Genomic DNA, 18300 nt, shown 5'->3' with positions numbered 1-18300 from the left:
TGTACAACCACTGTGGAAAACGGTATGGAGGTACCCTAGAAAACTAATTATAGAACAACCGTATGATCCAAAAATCCCACTACTGGGCATATATCTGTATAAAATTTTCATTCAAAATGATACATGTATCCACATGTTCATAGAAGCGCTATTTATAATAGCCAAGACATGGAATCAACCTAAATGCCCATCAACAGATGAATGGATTAAAAAGAAGTGGCATATACACGGGATGGAATACTATTCAGCCATAAAAAGAACAAAATAATGCCATTTGCAGCAACATGGATGGGACCAGAGACTCTCATGCTGAGTGAAGTAGATCAGAAAGAGAAAGACAAATGCCATATGATACTACTTATATCTTGAATCTAATATATGGCACAAATGAACCTTTACTCAGAAATGAACGAACTCATGGACTTGGAGAACAGACTTGTGGTTGCCAAGGGTGAAGGTCAGTGAATAGGATGGACTGGAATTTTGGGGTTATTAGATGCAAAGTATTGCATTGGCAGTTGATAAGCAATAAGATTCTGCTGTTTAGCACAAGAAACTATATCTAATCACCTTTGATGGAACATATGATGATAATGTAAGAAAATGTGTGTGTGTGTGTGTGTGTGTATGTATATATATAGGGCACTTTGCTGTACAGAAGAAATTGATAGAACATTATAAATAAACTATGGTAAAAATAAAAAAAATGGGGACTCAATGAATTTGAACTGTGGGCATCAGCTTGTCAAACCCCATGTTATGTTATTATTTAATTTACATAAGCAATCTTACCTACATCTAATTTCTTATTTTAAAAAGTTTTGAAACTATGGAAGAAAAAATATATTTTCATGCAATCTGGAGTAAATATTTCAATGTGTTGATTATTCAGTAATAGAATGTGTAATTTACAGTATAAATAAATATATGCTATTTAAGTGTGGACTTTTCTGTCCACCCCAGCTAGAATATAGGTGAAGCTCTAGGAATGACCCTATAAATCTATGGCAAGTAGGATTACTTAACATCTATGTGTTCCATTCTCTTAACAAATTTGGATTTTTTTGTGGTTGTACTTTGTGAGATGAGGTTTTATAATGGCATTCTTATTGAATCAAATAAAGCCACCTGTGACATCCATTATTGAAAATTAATTTCTTGACTATTAATAAAGATTAGAACAGAAGTAGAGAACAGAAAAATAGAAACTATTAACCACATTAAGAATTGGCTCTTTGAAAAGATTTGTTTCAAAGGACAAATTTCCATCTGGAGTAAACGAGGAAAGCAGAGAAAGGACTCAAATCAACAAATCTGTAAATAAAAAGGAAACATTATGACTCATACCACAGAAATTCAAAGGATCACAAGAGCCGCTCTGAACAATTTTACTCCAACAAACTGGAAAAACCTAGAAGAAATAGAAAAAAAATTAGAAACATATAACTTATTAACACTGAATAAAGATTCAATACTTAACAGACCAATTACCAGAACAGAGATTGAATCAGTAATGAAAAAAATCTCCCAATGAAGAAGGCCAGGACTAGAGGGCTTCACTGGTGAATTTTACCAAATACTGAAGAAGAACTGAGGAGCAGATCAAGATGGCAGATTTGGAGGAAGAGAAGTTCATCTCCTGCAACAAACACGTTAAAAATAACATCTACATGTAGGGAAATTTCACTGAAAGTGAACTGGGGACTGGCAGAAAGGCTATTCAACAACCAAGGCTACAAAGAAATACATATATTGAATCAGGTAGGAAGGGTGGAGAAGCCATCAGGTCAAGACCTTTGCACCTACGATGAGATACAGGAGTGAGTTATTATCAGTTCAGAGATCTGCTCTGGAAGTGGGGGGTTTGAACCACATATTGGGAAACCTGCTCTGGGGTTTGACAATGGAAAGACAATTCACTTTAGCTGGTTTGAAAACCAGTGGGACTTATAGTAGGGCTTTAAGAACTAAAATCTCAAATCATGAACAGCATGCACACATTTTATTACCCTGGGAACAAGGCAAAATAATGCATTTAAACTTCTCGGGGCTCTGGCCAGTTTTCCACTACCACCCCAGCTCATGCCCCAAGGCACTGAGCACACAGGGCCCTATAGCTCTGGATAAGTGTCCCACCAGGGCAAAGGCTGCCATTGTTGAGGATCATGAGCTCTTGTGGGGATGATACTGGCTCAAACTGGGTACTTCATCTGAATTGGGTAAGGATAGCTTTTGTTGGCACTTGCAGAGGTAGTGGGTCAGGAGCTGTGTGAACCTCTGCTAGGCATGCTGGCACCTTTCCAGTGCACACCCCAGCCTCCCCAGATGCCTGTTTCAGCCTCTCCTGCTCCATGACTGCTCCCCTCTGGGACTAAGGTACCATACACAGGAAAAGAGAGAGCCCACACTTGTAGGGGCCAGCATTTACTCAGGCTTGACTCTAAGGGTTTCTGCTCAAGTATATTAGGACCTGATCTCACTTCCCATATGGAAGTGGCAACAACTGAACATGGAAGATGCTCCATTTTACACCTGACTCTGGCTCTAGACATTCCAACTCCTGCCCCATTTTCCACCTGACTCTGGCTCTAGACATTCCAACTCCTGCCCCATTTTCCACCAAGGTGAGAGCTGCCAGAATACTTAGGGGGAAGAGGTAACTTGTGCTCATCTCAGATCCATCTCTCCAACCAAAGCCACTGGGCACATGCTCACTGCATGGGAAGGCTCCAATACAAGGATACTTTATAAAGGATGGGATAGGTAACTTTTTCACCTAATTTCATAAAGTCAGAGAAATATAAGCAAAATGAGAAGACTATGAAACTTACAAATATGAAAGACAAGAAAAAAAAACCCTAAAAGATACCTAGGAATAAATTCAACCAAAAAGGTGAAAGACCTATTGTCTGAAAATTTTAAGACATTGATGAAGAAAAATGAAGACAGCATAAATACAGAGAAAATATTCTGTGTTCATGGATTGGAAGAATATTGGAAGAATAATTTTTTTTAATGCCACACCCAAAGCATACAGAGGTTCCCAGGCTAGGGGTCTAATCAGAGGTACAGCTGCTGGCCTACACCATAGCAATGCCAACCCTGAGCCATGTCTGTGACCTACACCACTGCTCAAAGCAACACTGGATCCTTAACTGAGTGAGGCCAAGGATCAAACCTGCAACTTCATGGTCCCTAGTTGGATTTGTTTCTGCTGTACCACAACAGGAACTCTAAGAATGGACATTTAAAAAAAACATACTACCCAAAGCAATGTACAGATTTAATGCAGTTCCTTTCAAAATACTCTTGGTATATATATTTTTACAGAACTAGATCAAATAATCTTAAAATTTGCATGCAATCACTAAAGACCATAAATAGCCAAAGCAATCATGAGTTTAAAAAAAAAAAAAAGCAAAGCTGCAGTTATCATGCTTCCTGAGTTCAGACTATACTACCAAGCTATAGTAAGCAAAACAGTATGATACTTGGACAAAAATCAACACATAGATCAATGGAACAAAATTAGCCCAGAAATAAACCTGTGCGCATGTGGCCAATTGGCTTATGACAAAGAAGGTAAAAATATACAGTGGAAAATGACAATCACTTCATCTCTTTAATAAGTGGTGCTGGGAAAACTGGACAGCTATGTGTAAAATAATGAAACTGGAACATTTCTCATACCATGTAGAAAAATAAACTTAAAATGGATTAATGACTTAAACATAAGCCCTGAAACCATAAAACTCCTAGAAGAAAACATAGCAGTACACTCATTGAATTAGGCTTAGCAATGTTTTTGTGGCTATTTCACCTCAGCTAAGAAAATAAAAAGTAAAAATAGGAGTTCTTGTTGTGGTGCAATGGAAATGAATTTGACCAGAAACCATGAAATTGTGGGTTCTATCCCTGGCCTTGCCCAGTGGGTTAAGGATCCAGCATTTCCAGAACCGTGGTGTAGGTTGTAGACATGGTTCGGATCTGATATTGCTGTGACTGTGACGTAGGCCAGCAGCTATAGCTTCAATTCAACCCCTAGCCTGGGAACATCCATATGCCACGAATAGAGCCCTAAAAAGCAAAAAAAAAAAAGGTAAAAATAAACAAATGTAACTCATCAAACTACTTAAAATCTTTTGCACAGTGAAAGAAACCATCAGAAAACAAAAAGGCAACCCACTCAATGGTAAAGGCATTGGAAACAGTTATATCTGATAAAGCATTAATATCCAAAATATGTAAAGAACTCATATAATAAAAAGAACAATTAAAAAGTGAACATATGGCCTAAATAGGTAATTTTCCAAAGAAGAAGTACAGTTGGCTAACAGGCACATGAAAATGCTCAATATCACTCATCTCCAAGGAAATAAAACTCAAAACCACAGTGTTAGCTGCATATAAATTGTTGTTAGCACTATCAGAATGGCTATAGTGAAAAAATAAAACAATTAATAAATGTTGGTGGTGTTATGGAGAAAACAGAACACTCCTGCATCATTGGTGGGAATGTAAATTGCTACAGCTACAATGGCAAACCATTTGGATGTCCCCCAACCACCAATTAAAAATAGAACTGCTGTGCAATCCATAAATTCCACTTCTCAAATTTGAAGAAAACAAAACATTAATTTAAAAAGATACATGCACCTTGATGTTCATTGCAACATTGTAATAGCCAAGATATGGACTCAACCTAAGTTTCCATCAACAGATGAATGGATAAAGAAGATGTGATATGTTTACATGCACATGCCACACACACACACATCAGACTATTGCTCAACCATAAAAAAAGAATGCATTTTTTTTTTATTTGTAACAACATGGAAGGACCCAGAGGGCATTATGCTCAGTGAAATAAGTCAGAGAAAGAAAAAAACTGGATGTTATAATATATGAGGAATCCAAAAATTGAAACAAATGACTTTAACAAAATAAGGTGTAAGGATATGTATAATAGTACAGGGAATATAGCCAATATCTTATGATAATTTTTAATGGTGTGTACTCTCTAGAAATATTGAATAATTGTTTTACCCATGAAATATAATACTATAAATCAATTACATGTCAAATAAAGAAGAAAGAAGGAAAAGATAATTAGCAACAATCCTTCTGAAACTCTTCCCAAAGATCTAAAGAGGAGCAACACTCCAAACTCTATTTACAAGGCCCACATTTTTCTGCTATCAAAACTAGGACAGCAGTCTATAAGAAAAGAAAACTATAGGCCAATATCCATGATGAATACAGTGGCAAAATTCTCATTAAAATACTAGCAAACCAAAAGCAGCAGCATATTAATAGGGTCATTTACCAAGACCAAGTGGGATTTATCCCTGAAATGCAAGGATGGTTCAACATGTGCAAAAATCAATGTGGTACATCGCATTAATATAACTAAAGAAAAGAACCATGTGAAACATTCCAATAGATGCATCTCAAAAAGTTCAACATCTTTTCATGATTGATATTTAACCAATTAGGCATGGAAGGAACAGGTCTTGACAAAATAAAGGCCATATGTGATACAAGCCCTCATCTAACATCACATTCAATGTTAAAATGTTTAAAGATTTTCTTCTGTGGTCAATAAGACAAGTGCCCATTCTCGCCCTTCCTATTAAACATGGTATTAGGAGCCCTATAGAGCAATCAGGTTAAAAAGCAATAAAATATATCAGAATTAGAAATGCAAAGGTACAATTGTCTCTATTTTAAGATGTCATGATTTTTTATTTTGGTCTTTTTGTCTTTTTAGGGCCGAACCCACAGCATATGGAGGTTCTCAGGCCAGGGGTCCAATCAGAGCTGTAGCCACTGGCCTACACCACAGCCACAGCCACACCAGATCCAAGCCACATCTGAAAACTACACCACAGCTCATGGCAACACCAGATCCTTAACCCACCAAGCGAGGCCAGGGATTGAACCTGGAACCTCATGGTTCCTAGTCAGATTCGTTAACCACTGCACCAAGGCAGGAACTCCAAAGATGTCATGATTTTATATAGGTGAAATCCTAAATACTCAACCAATCAACTGTTACACCTAATAAATACAGTGAATTTGTAGGCCAAAAAATTAACATACTAAAATCAGTAGCATTTCTATACACTAACAATGAATTTTCTGGGCATAAATAAATTGAACCCCTTTTACAATAGCATCAAAACCATAGGAGGAGAGAGATCTCTCCTCTGAAATCTACAAAACACTTATGTAAGAAATTAGAGAAGATGCCAATAAATGGAAATATATCCCATGTTCAGAGACTGGAAGAATTAATATTTTTTAAATGTCAATACTACTAAAAGCCATCTGTAGATTCAATGCAATTCCTATCACGATTCTGATAGCAGTTTTTACAGAAGTGGAAAAATGTTCCTAAAAGTTATATGGAACCTCAGAAGAATGCAAATAACCAAAAAAATCCTGAGAAAGAACAAAGCAGGTGACATCTCACTTTCTGATTTTGAGCTATACTCTTCAGCTATAGTCATCAAAATAGTATGGCACTGGCATAAAAATAGACAAATAGACCAATGGAATAGAATCAAAAACAGAATAAGTTTGAGGGATATGACAAAGTAATATTTGACAAGGGAACCAAGAATACTCAAAGGGGGGAATAAAACAGTCTCTTAGATAAATGGTTGTGGGATAATATACACATATGGAAATAAAACTAGATCCCCATCTTACACTATCCACAAAAATTCAAAATTAGTTAAAGACTTAAATTTAAGACCTTAAACCATGAAACTCTTAGCAGAAAACACAGGGATAAAGCTCCTTGACATGGTAATGGTATTTTTTTTGGGGGGGGATATAACACAATCAAGAAAATAAACTATTTTTTTTTTTTTTTTTTTTTTTTTGCTTTTTGGGGCCTCACCCATGGCATGTGGAAGTTCCCAGATTAGGGACTGAATTGGAGCTATGGCTGCAAGACTTCACCACAGCCACAGCAATGTGGGATCTGAGCCACATCTGCAACCTCCACCACAGCTAATGGCAATGCCGGATCCCTGACCCACTGAGCAAGGCCAGAGATTGAACCCACATCCTCATGGATACTAGTCTGATTCATTTATGCTGAGCCACAACAGCAACTCCAAAAAACCATTTTAACTACATCAAGTGAAAAGCTTCTAGACAGCAAAAGAAACCATCAAAAAAGTGAAAAGATAATACAGAATGGGGAAAATATTTGTAAACCTTGTATCTGAGAAGGGGCCAATATATATATAAAGAACTCATAAAATAAATAAATCCTGTAACTCAATAGCATAAAAACAACCCATTAAAATTGGGTCAAGGACCTGAATAGACATTGTTCCAAAGAAAATAATATGAAAACCAATAGGTACATTAAAAGATACTCAACATCACAAGGCATTAGGAAAGTGCACGTTAAAACTGCAATGAATTATCACCTCATGCCTGTTCAAATGGCCATCACCAAAAAAAAACAAGAGATAATAAGTGCTGGCATGGATGTAAGAAAAGGCAACCTTTGAGCACTGCTGGTGGGATTGAAAATTTGTATGACCACCATAGAAAACAGAATGGAGGATCCTCAAAAAATTAAAAAAAGAATTACCACATGATCCAGCAGTTTTACTTCTGGGAATACAGTAAAGGAAATGAAAACTTTAACTCAAAATGGTATCTGCATCCCCATGTTCATAGCATTGTTATCTACGATAGCCAAGGCATGAAAACAAACTAAATGTTCATAGATGGATGAATGGATGAATAAGTTATGGTGTATATTTACAATGTAGTATTATTCATGCATAAAAATGAGAGAATCTTACATTTGCAATGACATAGTTGGACCTTGACAGCATTATAAGTGAAATAAATCAGACAGAGAAAGACAGATACTTTATATGCTCGCATATATGTGGGATCTTAAAAATAAAGGAAACAAAAAGAACATAGAGAAAGAGGTCAGACTTATTACCAGAAGTTGAGGGAGGAGGGAAGAGGCGTTAAAAGAAGATGGTCAAAAGGTACAAACTTCTTTAAGGCCGTCAAGTACTAAGGATGTAAAGTACAACACGATAGCTATGGCACACACTGCTATCTGATATACGGGGAAGTTACCAAGAGAGTAAATCCTAAGAGTTCACATCATTAGGATATCATTTTCCTGCCAGAGGCCAGCTCCGGCGGCCAGGGAGTGTACACTTTCCTGAAGAAGATGGATGGTGTCGGCGGAAATGTACAGCACAGAGACAGCCTCTTTGTTCCTTCTTTCAGGGCGCTGGACTGCTCAAACTTTATTGGCAACAGTGGTCGATTATATAGACAGTTTTTCACTACAGATGACATCCCAGTGTTAAAAGTACATTGGTTAACTATTACATGGTATAGCAGCTATGCATCCTGTTTTAAGATCTCTATCTTAACTAAACTTAGTGAGTACTTTGAAGAGGCCATAGACACAAGAATTTGGCATTCACAAACCTTGTTTGTAGACGGGTGCTTGTCTTCAAAGCGTTATGGCAGGGAGATAGTGTAAGTAAATATAAACCAACTTAACTAGCTATCACTTAAAAGCTTTTAAAAGCAAGGACAAAACTCACAGCTAGGTTTTTTGGATAATACATGTCTAACTTTTATGAACCTCATTAAAGTCCTAACTCTAAAGTTTACTATATAACTAGTTAATATGTAAACACTATGTTTTAACTAAGTTGGATTTAAATAGGGGAAAGTCCTTCAGGATGAAATTCTTATTATATTATTGTTGTAACTTTATTAAATCACAAATCACCACAGGAAAATAAGAATGGAAAATAAGAATAATAAGTAAATAATCAAGAAAGACTGAGGAAAACTGAATAATAAATAAAACAACAGGAAAGACTAGGTCACCAGAGAAACAATCCATGTTCTCCAGCACAAACATGGAAATTGTTTTCCCGGGAAAGCCACAATTCTTCCTCATCAACATCAAAATGAGAGCTGTGTAACCTGAGGCCTGCCCTCGGCCTGTACTGTACAGGCAGGCTTTTATCCTGACCAGAAACCCACCTTAGGCATGTACCGTTCAGGCAGGCTTTTATCCTGTCCAGAGGCCCACCTTTGGCTTGTACCGTTCAGGCAGGCTTTTTATCCTGACCAGAAGCCCAGCTTCGGCTTGTACATTCACGTGAGCTCCCTTCCTTGGTTAGGAACCTACCTTCAAGTTTTTTTTGCCGTCAGGCAAGGTCCTTTTTTCGAGTCTCTGCATCTCCTCGGCTCCCCGCATCTTACCCCTTTCCTTCTTTTTCCTTTTATTTCATCTCTGTGAACTAATGTATTAGCCATACCTATTGTAATCATTTCACAATATGTACAATCAAACCGTCATGCTGTAATGCCATAAATTATACAGTGATGTATGCCAATTGTTTCCAAGTAAAACTGGAAAATAATTTTATTGACAGTTAACCTGTAATTCAAAAGCCAAAGTAAACATAGCCATTGCTCTGAAACATGTTAAAGTCTAAGAGGGGCCTATTTGGTATTTTCGTATAATTGATGAGATGTGAAATTATTTTGCACTAACCCTGGAGGCTAGTCACTAATTTATTCTTTTCAACAGCATATGTAGAGAAACTTTTCATTCTGATTGGGTCTCACTGCCTATTGTATAGTACCTGCTTCCAAAAAAATCTATCCCTGTGTTTGATATTGTTCATGGAATAGCCATGTAGGTTTCTGAGACCTGGTCCTTCCATACCTGGGGAAGAGTCACACAGTGGTCAGCTGATCAAATGGTTTCATGTCATAGCTATCACTTTTCTTAACTTCTGTTAAATTCCTAGAGGAGTCATTTGGAGCAATGGTTTTACAAACAAAATATATTAGAGTTAAAATCATGGTATATGAGGTGTAACCCAAAGACCTATTGCTGGAGAATTCCTCGGATCTCGATACCTCTTTGTCCATACTAGCTGAGTTCTCTGACTCAATTCAGCTATCTAACTAGAGTCTCTTGCTATCTCTCTCTTGAAGCATGTGCACATACACATGTGTGTATATATACATATGTGCATATATTCATATATGTATATATACATTGCCATGTTTCCTTTCCATTCACCATCAACAATGTAAAGCATCCAAAAATTTCCACTTTAGCTGACAGTAAACCTATCTCAGCAAGTTTGGCCTTTTCAAAATTGTTACCAATGAAGTAGACGTTGACCCTAAGGACAGGTCTATCAAGTTTACAGATGTCACTCAACTGAAGGAAGACAAACTATAGTGGATGACAGACACAGCATTTAGAAAACATTGACAGGCAAGAGAGGTGAAATGGATCTAACAAGGTGAAATACAGTATGAATAAACACCAAGTTTTACACTTGGTTCCAAACAACTAACCACACAACTAACCACACAAGACAGGATAGGGTTCAATGAAGTTTTAGTCTACTTATTAGCTTCAATACGGGTCAACATCATGACATAACCAAAGTTAGTAAGAAAGTTAATAATTGAAGTCAGGCTGCATTAAAGTGAGTATGGTGCTTAAAACAAGGTGACCAGGAGTCCCAAATCACTTTCTGTTGGTCAGACCATTACTGAAGAATTATTTTTAGCTCATTCAGCTACCTAATTTGAAAAATGCAGATAAAAATTTCTACTTCACTGAATTATCAGGATTAAACATAGTAATGCATTTAGAAGAGTTAGTAAGTATGAAATGAAATAAGTGTTAAATTGATGGTAGATGATGATAATTATTGAAAATACTCAAAATTGTCAAAGGTGAAAACTCTGAAAAGATTGGGGACTGATCAAAATATTAGAGATGTTTAATACAGCAGTGAGATAATTCAGAGGAGACGTAAGAGCTCTCTTCTCAGAATGAAGAGGAAAAATGTGATAGAAGGGATTGGGAGTTCCCCAATTACCAAGGACGTCAACAAGGATCAATGGAAATAGGAAATAAAAAGTACAATTTTTAATATTCAGAAAGGTACCTAGTTGCATGATTTGAATACTTTCTGTGGTGGTTCTTGAGTTCTTTAAGACTGGAGAGTTTTAAGCACGTGCTTGATGACTTTTGATTATGGTTGCTCTAGAGTAATTGAGTATAGAAAGTTTTGTAATGTGTCCTTTAATGTATATTCTGGCCCTGAGAGTCTTTGGTTTGGTAAATATTCAGCAAAGCAGTTATAATCATAAAAGGTAGGTATCTGTCTCACTTTGTATTATCAGCTCTTCATTATCTGAGGTAAAAATTACTGCAAAAAACAGACACATAAATGAGATGCAGCAAAATGTTCAGTTTTCATGTTTGAGTGCTGTTGACCTTCAAATCTTTATGAGGGTTCAAGGCCATTACTCCAGAAATTGTACTCTACCTATAATTTGGGGAACTGCCTCAAGATGAGAGGTGGCACCTGATAATAGCCCCTTGTAATAAACAACTTATAGGCTATCTTATGTAAGACAGTTATTTTGAGGACAGAAGATCTGGTGGTGCTATTTAGAGAATTGCCACCTCTGTGATACCAGATATTTCATTTAGCCTCTCTGGGCCTCAGTTAATTCTTCTGTAAAAAGGTATGGTCAGGAGTTCCTGTTGTGGCTCAGCAGCTAATAAATCCGCCCAGCATCCATGAGGACGCAGGTCCTATTCCTGGCCCCGCACAGTGGGTTAAGAATCCGGCATTGCCATGATCTGTGGTGTAGGTCACAGACGTAGTTAGGATCCCACATTGCTTTGGCTATGGTGTAGGCCAGTGGCTACAGCTCCTATTGGACCCCTAGTCTGAGAACCTCCATATACTGTGGGTGTGGCCCTAAAAAGAAAAAAAAAAAGTGGGGGTATAGTTAGCCTTCCTTCCACAGTTGAGATGGAGATAAAATGAGATGACTGCATTTGAATATATAAGGTGATATCATTGTGAACTGGGAGAAGTCCAGTGGCATGAGTTTCCACTCAAATGAGTTGACCCTATGCATTTTTAGCTAGTTAATTGTAATTTTACTTAGAAATATGATTTCTAAGAAACATTTAGAAAAAAGTTTCAAAAAATGTATTGACTTCTTTGTTAAATTTAGAAATGTCTCTATTTTCACTTGGGCTGCTCTGCAGTCAGGGCCAGGGAAAAACAGGGTGTGTGTATGTAAATGCACATGTGTGCATCTGTTTTAAACAAAATGAGAGGCGGCCAGAGGAATATTCTAACTCTTAAGAAATCTTACCTATGTGCTCTGAAAAGTGTTCATAAGATTTGGTTTTCATAGTGCAGCTTATTGTTTCTCTAACAATAAAACCTCCTTAACTTCATTTCTGAACAGGATGGGAAGATATTCTGCCGGCGGACAGCTTGTGATTGCCAGAATCCAAGTGCTGACCTTTTCTGTTGCCCAGAGTGTGACACCAGGGTCACAAGTCAATGTTTAGATCAAAATGGACACAAGTTCTATCGAAGTGGAGACAATTGGACTCATAGCTGCCAGCAGTGCCGGTGTCTGGTATGTTGGCTTCCTTTAGAATGCATTATCCCTTATACTCTGGAGGGGTGTACAAACCCAGTTGCCTGTGGGCTTTAGTTTCCTGCTATTTGTGATCAGTGTAGGGAACTGTGGGTCCTGTGACTAATTAAGGAGTGTACTCTCTTCCAGAAGGTATTGAAAATACCATGCAAGACATAATATATTTATAGTACAGATCTGGCCCAAGTTACTTTATAATTGCTACTTTTTAGGAAAACCAGATTAATAAAAATCCCCACATGACAGAAAGCTTTCAAAGCCTTGGCTGGGACTTGTTTCATTTCTTGGGTCATTACAGTTAAAAGCTACAACATGAGAGATAACAGAACATAGAAGAAATATTAGGGATTGATACTGACTCTAGGTCATTGAGACCTAGAATTCAATTCTGGTTCTCCCATATCCTAGCTCTGTGTGATTAACTTGGGCAAGTCCTGGCATTTCACTGAACTTTCTTTTCTTTAATGTACACAAGTGGATGAGCACCTATTTTGTTGGGCTATTATGAAGATCAGAGATGTGCATGAAAGGCAAAGACAGTACTTAATATATAGAAGGTACTTAATACACAATAGTTATTTTTGTTAATACTTCCCAGTTGAAAAATTTTAGGTGCTAAACCTTCCTATATAAAAGTGAAGCTTATTTTGTAGTAAGGATACTGATGGTCCTTTGAGAAAGTCCAGAGCAAACACTTAATTTCTGGACCTGGTTCTTTCTGTTTCAAATTATACCACAAAGATTCCTAATGTTGCAAGACTATAAGACACATTATCATGGTGAATATGATGTTCTATCTGCGAGGAACTCGCAGCTAGAGGAGCTAAATCATAACTGAGTCAAGCTGTAATGGAAACTGTTATCTGTGTTCGATAGTTTAACATTGCTGAAATTAATGGTTCAGCCTATGGATACTGTATAATAAAGCAAGCATTTATAGAAATTGTGTTGTAAATTTCTATTGGATTTTTCTAAAGTCACCAGGTAAGTGTGCAGATAATCTTAACAGAATAAATCCTTCTTAATCACTCCTAATACTAAGGAGATTAACTTGGATATATTCAGATCACAGCCATCTTTTTACATTTCCCATCCAAGGGCAGACAAACCCAACACAACTGCAGAATTAACTTCCGTATCAGGTTGGAAAATTGTATTTCTCTTTGAAGAATCCCATCCTCTGACACTCAAAAGAATTGGTATTAATTTTAGACATGAAATTTTCATAGAATTTCAAAAGAGTATTCTTTCCCATCCCCAGCCCCTAAGGTTAGTATTTCTTGGGAAAAACAAGCTGTTGAACACATAGCTTAATAATGACTTAAAAATAATGTGGTTATATTTAATAAACATTTATCAAGAGTAGCATGTGCCAGACTCTGGATGCTGTAACAGTGAGGTTGGCAGATATGGTCCCTCACAAAGCTGACTGAATAATTAGACATGATTTTACATAAATTATAATGAATCATAACAGAAGAGGCTGCATAGGGATATTGATCTATGGGCAGCTCAGTGGAGCCACAGTTGCTAGGTTCTGGAATACATGGAGGCTCCATCTGAACTGTAACACCTCACTACATGTTAGTGATTTGCCACTAGACACATGTTATATTAAAACTATTCTGAAATGATTCTCCTGGTATCGCTCAACCTCAATTTTAAATTTTCTCTAAGCACCTAAGTGCATGACGTTGTTAAAACAGTACAGTGGTTAAGGTCCCCCTTTGACCTTAAGAGAATAAATTTCTCTTTATACACTAGCCCAGCACCTTACCATGTATTTGTTCATTCGATTAGCCTTTATTGACCAAAACTGTGCTAAGCATCAGGGAGATAAAAGAACAAGCCAAAGCCTGATAAATATGAGAAGGATCATAAGTATCATGATAAAAAATAATCATGAGTTGCTACTGGCACACAGAGATGGGTCCTAACTCTTTCTGAGACTGCAATATGGACAGTCAGCAAAGCAGCCTGGAGGAGGCAGTTTCTGTAGTAGTTCAAGAAGGAAGCACATCAATACTCATAATGATTCTCAAGTAAGAAGTCAATAAGGACAGTGATGGAGAGTTCTGAGAATTTACCCTTCTGGGACTGTGGCAACAGGTCTGTGCATAAGGTCAATGATAAGGCACTTTTGGCTTTCTCTCCACAGGATGGAGAAGTAGATTGCTGGCCACTCACCTGCCCTACTTTGAGCTGTGAGTACACAACCATCTTGGAAGGGGAATGTTGTCCCCGCTGTGTCAGTGACCCCTGCCTGGCTGACAACATTGCCTATGACATCAGAAAAACTTGCTTGGACAGCTATGGCCTTTCGAGGCTTAGTGGCTCAGTATGGACAATGACTGGATCGCCCTGCACAACCTGCAAATGCAAGGTAATTGGGTGTCCTGAGGAAACTAGGCCTTGTCAATTGCCACAGAACCCCTGCAAGAGGTGCACTCCTGAGGTTTCTGAATGCACAAGTTCCCAGGGGCATGGTGGAAATGCAGGCAGGCATTCTCTTCTCACCAGAGGTTAATCTGTCTGATTGGATTGTAGCTGTACTGTGAATAAAGGCAAATTCCAAATGAACATAGAATAAAATTGTCCTCTCTCTTTAAATAACAGAATTTAAATAGTTGACAGCAGTCCCAATTATGGCTGATTTAAGCTATTTTGACCTGCATATTAGAAAGACATAAGATTTTTCATCCTGGAAATTTTTACAACCTCTTTCGTGAAACTGTCAGTGTTAGAAGAAAGTGCTCTGTGAAGCTATGAGGCTGTTTTCTTTGTTTAATTATCATAGTAACTAATGCAGGGGGCTTGAAGCTTCTGCTGCAGGATTTAATTAATTATGATTATTTTCATTTCAAAGGAGTTCCCATGATGTATCCTCTTATGTGTTTAATATCAAAAACTGACCCCTTCCCCCCTTCGAAGCTTATGAAAAGCTACAACTGTAGTCGACTTGAAGCAAGAGTTAGGCAGGGTGAAATTTCTGCCAAAACATCTTCTTGACATTCCCAGAATTAAGCATGTTAAAAGTATTAGTCCATTTGATTCTATCAAATCCTGGCTCAGCTTCAGCCATCAGTGGAAAGATCCCATCCTGTCTTTTTATGCTGTTATAAATGTGGGTTCCTTTCTCTTTCCTGAAAAGTACCATCTTAAGATTCAGCCCCAGTAGGAAGAGGATAACATCAAACTTCGTATAGCAAAAAAGTCATAGTCCCATTACACCTTGAGCCCAGCAAATGAAATGACCAGGAGATGTGGAGACCTGTGTTACTTAGTATTATTTCAACAAGGTCAGATTCGAGATTCATTTAGGAGGATTATAAAGGTATATTTACAGTAATGCATGTAATTGATTTTTCATGAAGTTTCAGCAATTCTCTGCACAGTCACCATGAGAGAGTCTATATTTATCCCTAATATGCCCACCTTTCCAGAAGCCATTTTGGAGTTGTTTTCTGGGTTCTTGTGGGTACTTTTGATTAGTATTATTAATGGCAATTTATCTTTCCGGGGTTTATTTTTGGAAAGAATCTCACATAGAGACAGTGAACAACTTGGAAATGCAGAGGAGGAGTCTCAAACATGGTTTGAGTTCAGATAGGGGTGTGGGAAGTTGCACGCCAGCAGAACCCCGCTGGAGGAACCGTGAAGGGTCTCATAAGTTTTTCCTTCCTTCTCACTCCTTCTCTGGCATTTTTCTATTAATTTTTATAGCATTTATGGCATTGGTATAAAACTGTAAATAGTTGTTTTGAATATAAAAGTGGACACTACCTATTGATCTATTGACATTTATAGTCTATGTCTCATCTGCTAATGCTTGTGTCTTGATGCACAGAATGGAACTGTCTGCTGTTCTGTGGATTTGGAGTGTCTTCAAAATAATTGAAATATTTATAATGGACTCATCATCGTGGGAGAAAATGGACAAAATAACCATCTAACATGATAAAGAACAAGAGTTGGTATTTTGTTTTAACCACAGACAATTACCAAAGTTTCCATCGGAGGAAGGTGATTGGAGTTGCCTTTTTGGACCTAACACATTGCTCATTCTTACTAACCTAGTCTAGGTGACCTAGAGTGCAGTGCATTTAAGTCTACGGTTGTTAAAAAAAAAGTTTCCCGTGTTGTAAATCACTGTTTCCCTTATCGGATCATTTGCAAACACATTTAAATGATCTCATGGTAAATGTTACTGTATTTTTTTTTATTTTGTGTACTAACCTAATAGAGACTTGGCTCCTTTTATTTATTTTTTCTGGATTTTTGAATCAAATTCTACAAATAAAGTTGCCTGTTGTGATTTTGTCCCATCTACTGAATATTTAGTTTGAGATCCCTGTAAAATGTATTGATAAATATATGTATATAGAGCTTAATTGCATCTTTCTTAAACTGTTGAACACTCTTAGATCCCCATTCAGCCTAAACCAGCTGAAAGCAATTATGTTAAAGAGGGGAAAACCACAAACATAATTAAATTATTATTTTAAAAAGAACTTTCTCTTCCCTCTTGCACACAAAATGAAACAAAATTTTAAGCCACAATTTAGAAGCAGCAATGGTTGCAGCCTCTTATTTTGGCATTGATAAAGTATATTTGCATTGGTTTCCTATAGTATTTGATAATTTCCATGGAAGTTCTATGCATATTAAATATAAGTTGTTATTATAAGCACAGGTGCATGGTATTATTCCTACATTACAGAAGAGTAAATTAAAGTATCCCAGTCAACCAATTTGTTCAGATCTAGTTGATTTATAGCATGTTGGGATTGGTAACCAGGTCTCCTAATGCCTGCGTGGTGATTATTTTGCACTAAAACATGCACATGTGGTAGAGGATACAATTTTAAGAAAGCTATTGATTGGTAATCTCAGTTATTATTTTAGAACAGTGAATGTTTTCGTTTGAGCCACTACCATATTTTTAAGAGTTGGCAGTTACTGAGTTATCCAAAATGAATAAAATGGGCAGATGATATTATATCTGAGCTAACATTTCAAACTTAGGTTGCAGTTTTAAGTGAACCACATCTTAGTGATTTGTAATATTCTAAATTCTAAATTCTAAATATTAAATTCTAAATTCTAAATCCTCATTATTCTAAAGCAAGTTGGTTCGTGAATTTTGTTCACAAAATCGAAACTTCAAAGACCAAAGTTAAGTCAGTCTGCTAAATATATTTTAAATTCCATTTTAATAGATTAAATTTTTTTAAGTTTAGATCACTTATTGAAATTTGTCAATATTGTAATGAAGATAAAATAACTACATGAAATGAATTTCACGTGCCAAAATATGACAGAGCAACTTAAACTATATTTGGCAACTACTGCTGTAGTATGGTAAATTAGAACACATCTCAAATCTAATTCTTTAAATGTAATCTTGGAACAGGGAGTTTGATTATAAAGTTTTTATGGCACCTCCATTAAAAAAACACCTGTCAATTTTCAGTGGAAAAAGAAAGACACCTATAAGAATTCTTCGCGACTGTTTAGGTGAGGGATTGGCCCTTTGTGTCAAATCTGACCATCTGCCTATTTCAGTGGAACACAGTCCTGCCCATTCATTTATAACTCTCTGCTCCTGAAGAGAATGGCTGAATTGAGTAGTTCCAACAAAGACACAAAGAACCAAAAATAATCACCATCTTGCCTCTACAAAAACATTTCCCACCAGTAATAAACAATGACTAAAGATTGGTGTGTATTTTAGAATGTGTGTTTCTATTTTTTTCCCAAGGAATTTCCAAAATTTAA

The 18300-nt window shown here is 36.9% G+C and overlaps 1 protein-coding gene across 4 annotated transcripts in view; it reads left to right on the top strand.

The window, feature by feature from the left end:
- NELL1 (neural EGFL like 1) overlaps positions 1 to 16847 on the top strand; it is a 945951-nt gene extending 929104 nt beyond the window's left edge. For all 4 annotated transcript variants that reach the window (XM_021085298.2, XM_021085297.2, XM_085011744.1 and 1 more), the window contains 3 exons: positions 12325 to 12501; positions 14681 to 14905; positions 16370 to 16847. In XM_021085298.2, coding sequence (XP_020940957.1) covers positions 12325 to 12501; positions 14681 to 14905; positions 16370 to 16420 — 453 coding nt within the window. In that variant the 3' untranslated portion in view covers positions 16421 to 16847. The remainder of the gene's footprint in view (positions 1 to 12324; positions 12502 to 14680; positions 14906 to 16369) is intronic.
- The last annotated feature ends 1453 nt before the right edge of the window (positions 16848 to 18300 follow it).

The sequence above is a fragment of the Sus scrofa genome, chromosome 2 (genome assembly GCF_054392235.1).
Source record: "Sus scrofa isolate SSC_HxYL_T2T_F1_AM1 chromosome 2, Sscrofa_HxYL_maternal_Yorkshire_Landrace_v2.0, whole genome shotgun sequence".
NCBI lineage: Eukaryota > Metazoa > Chordata > Mammalia > Artiodactyla > Suidae > Sus > Sus scrofa.
Note: the sequence above shows the minus strand (reverse complement) of the source record. Positions and strands in the feature narration are given on the sequence as shown.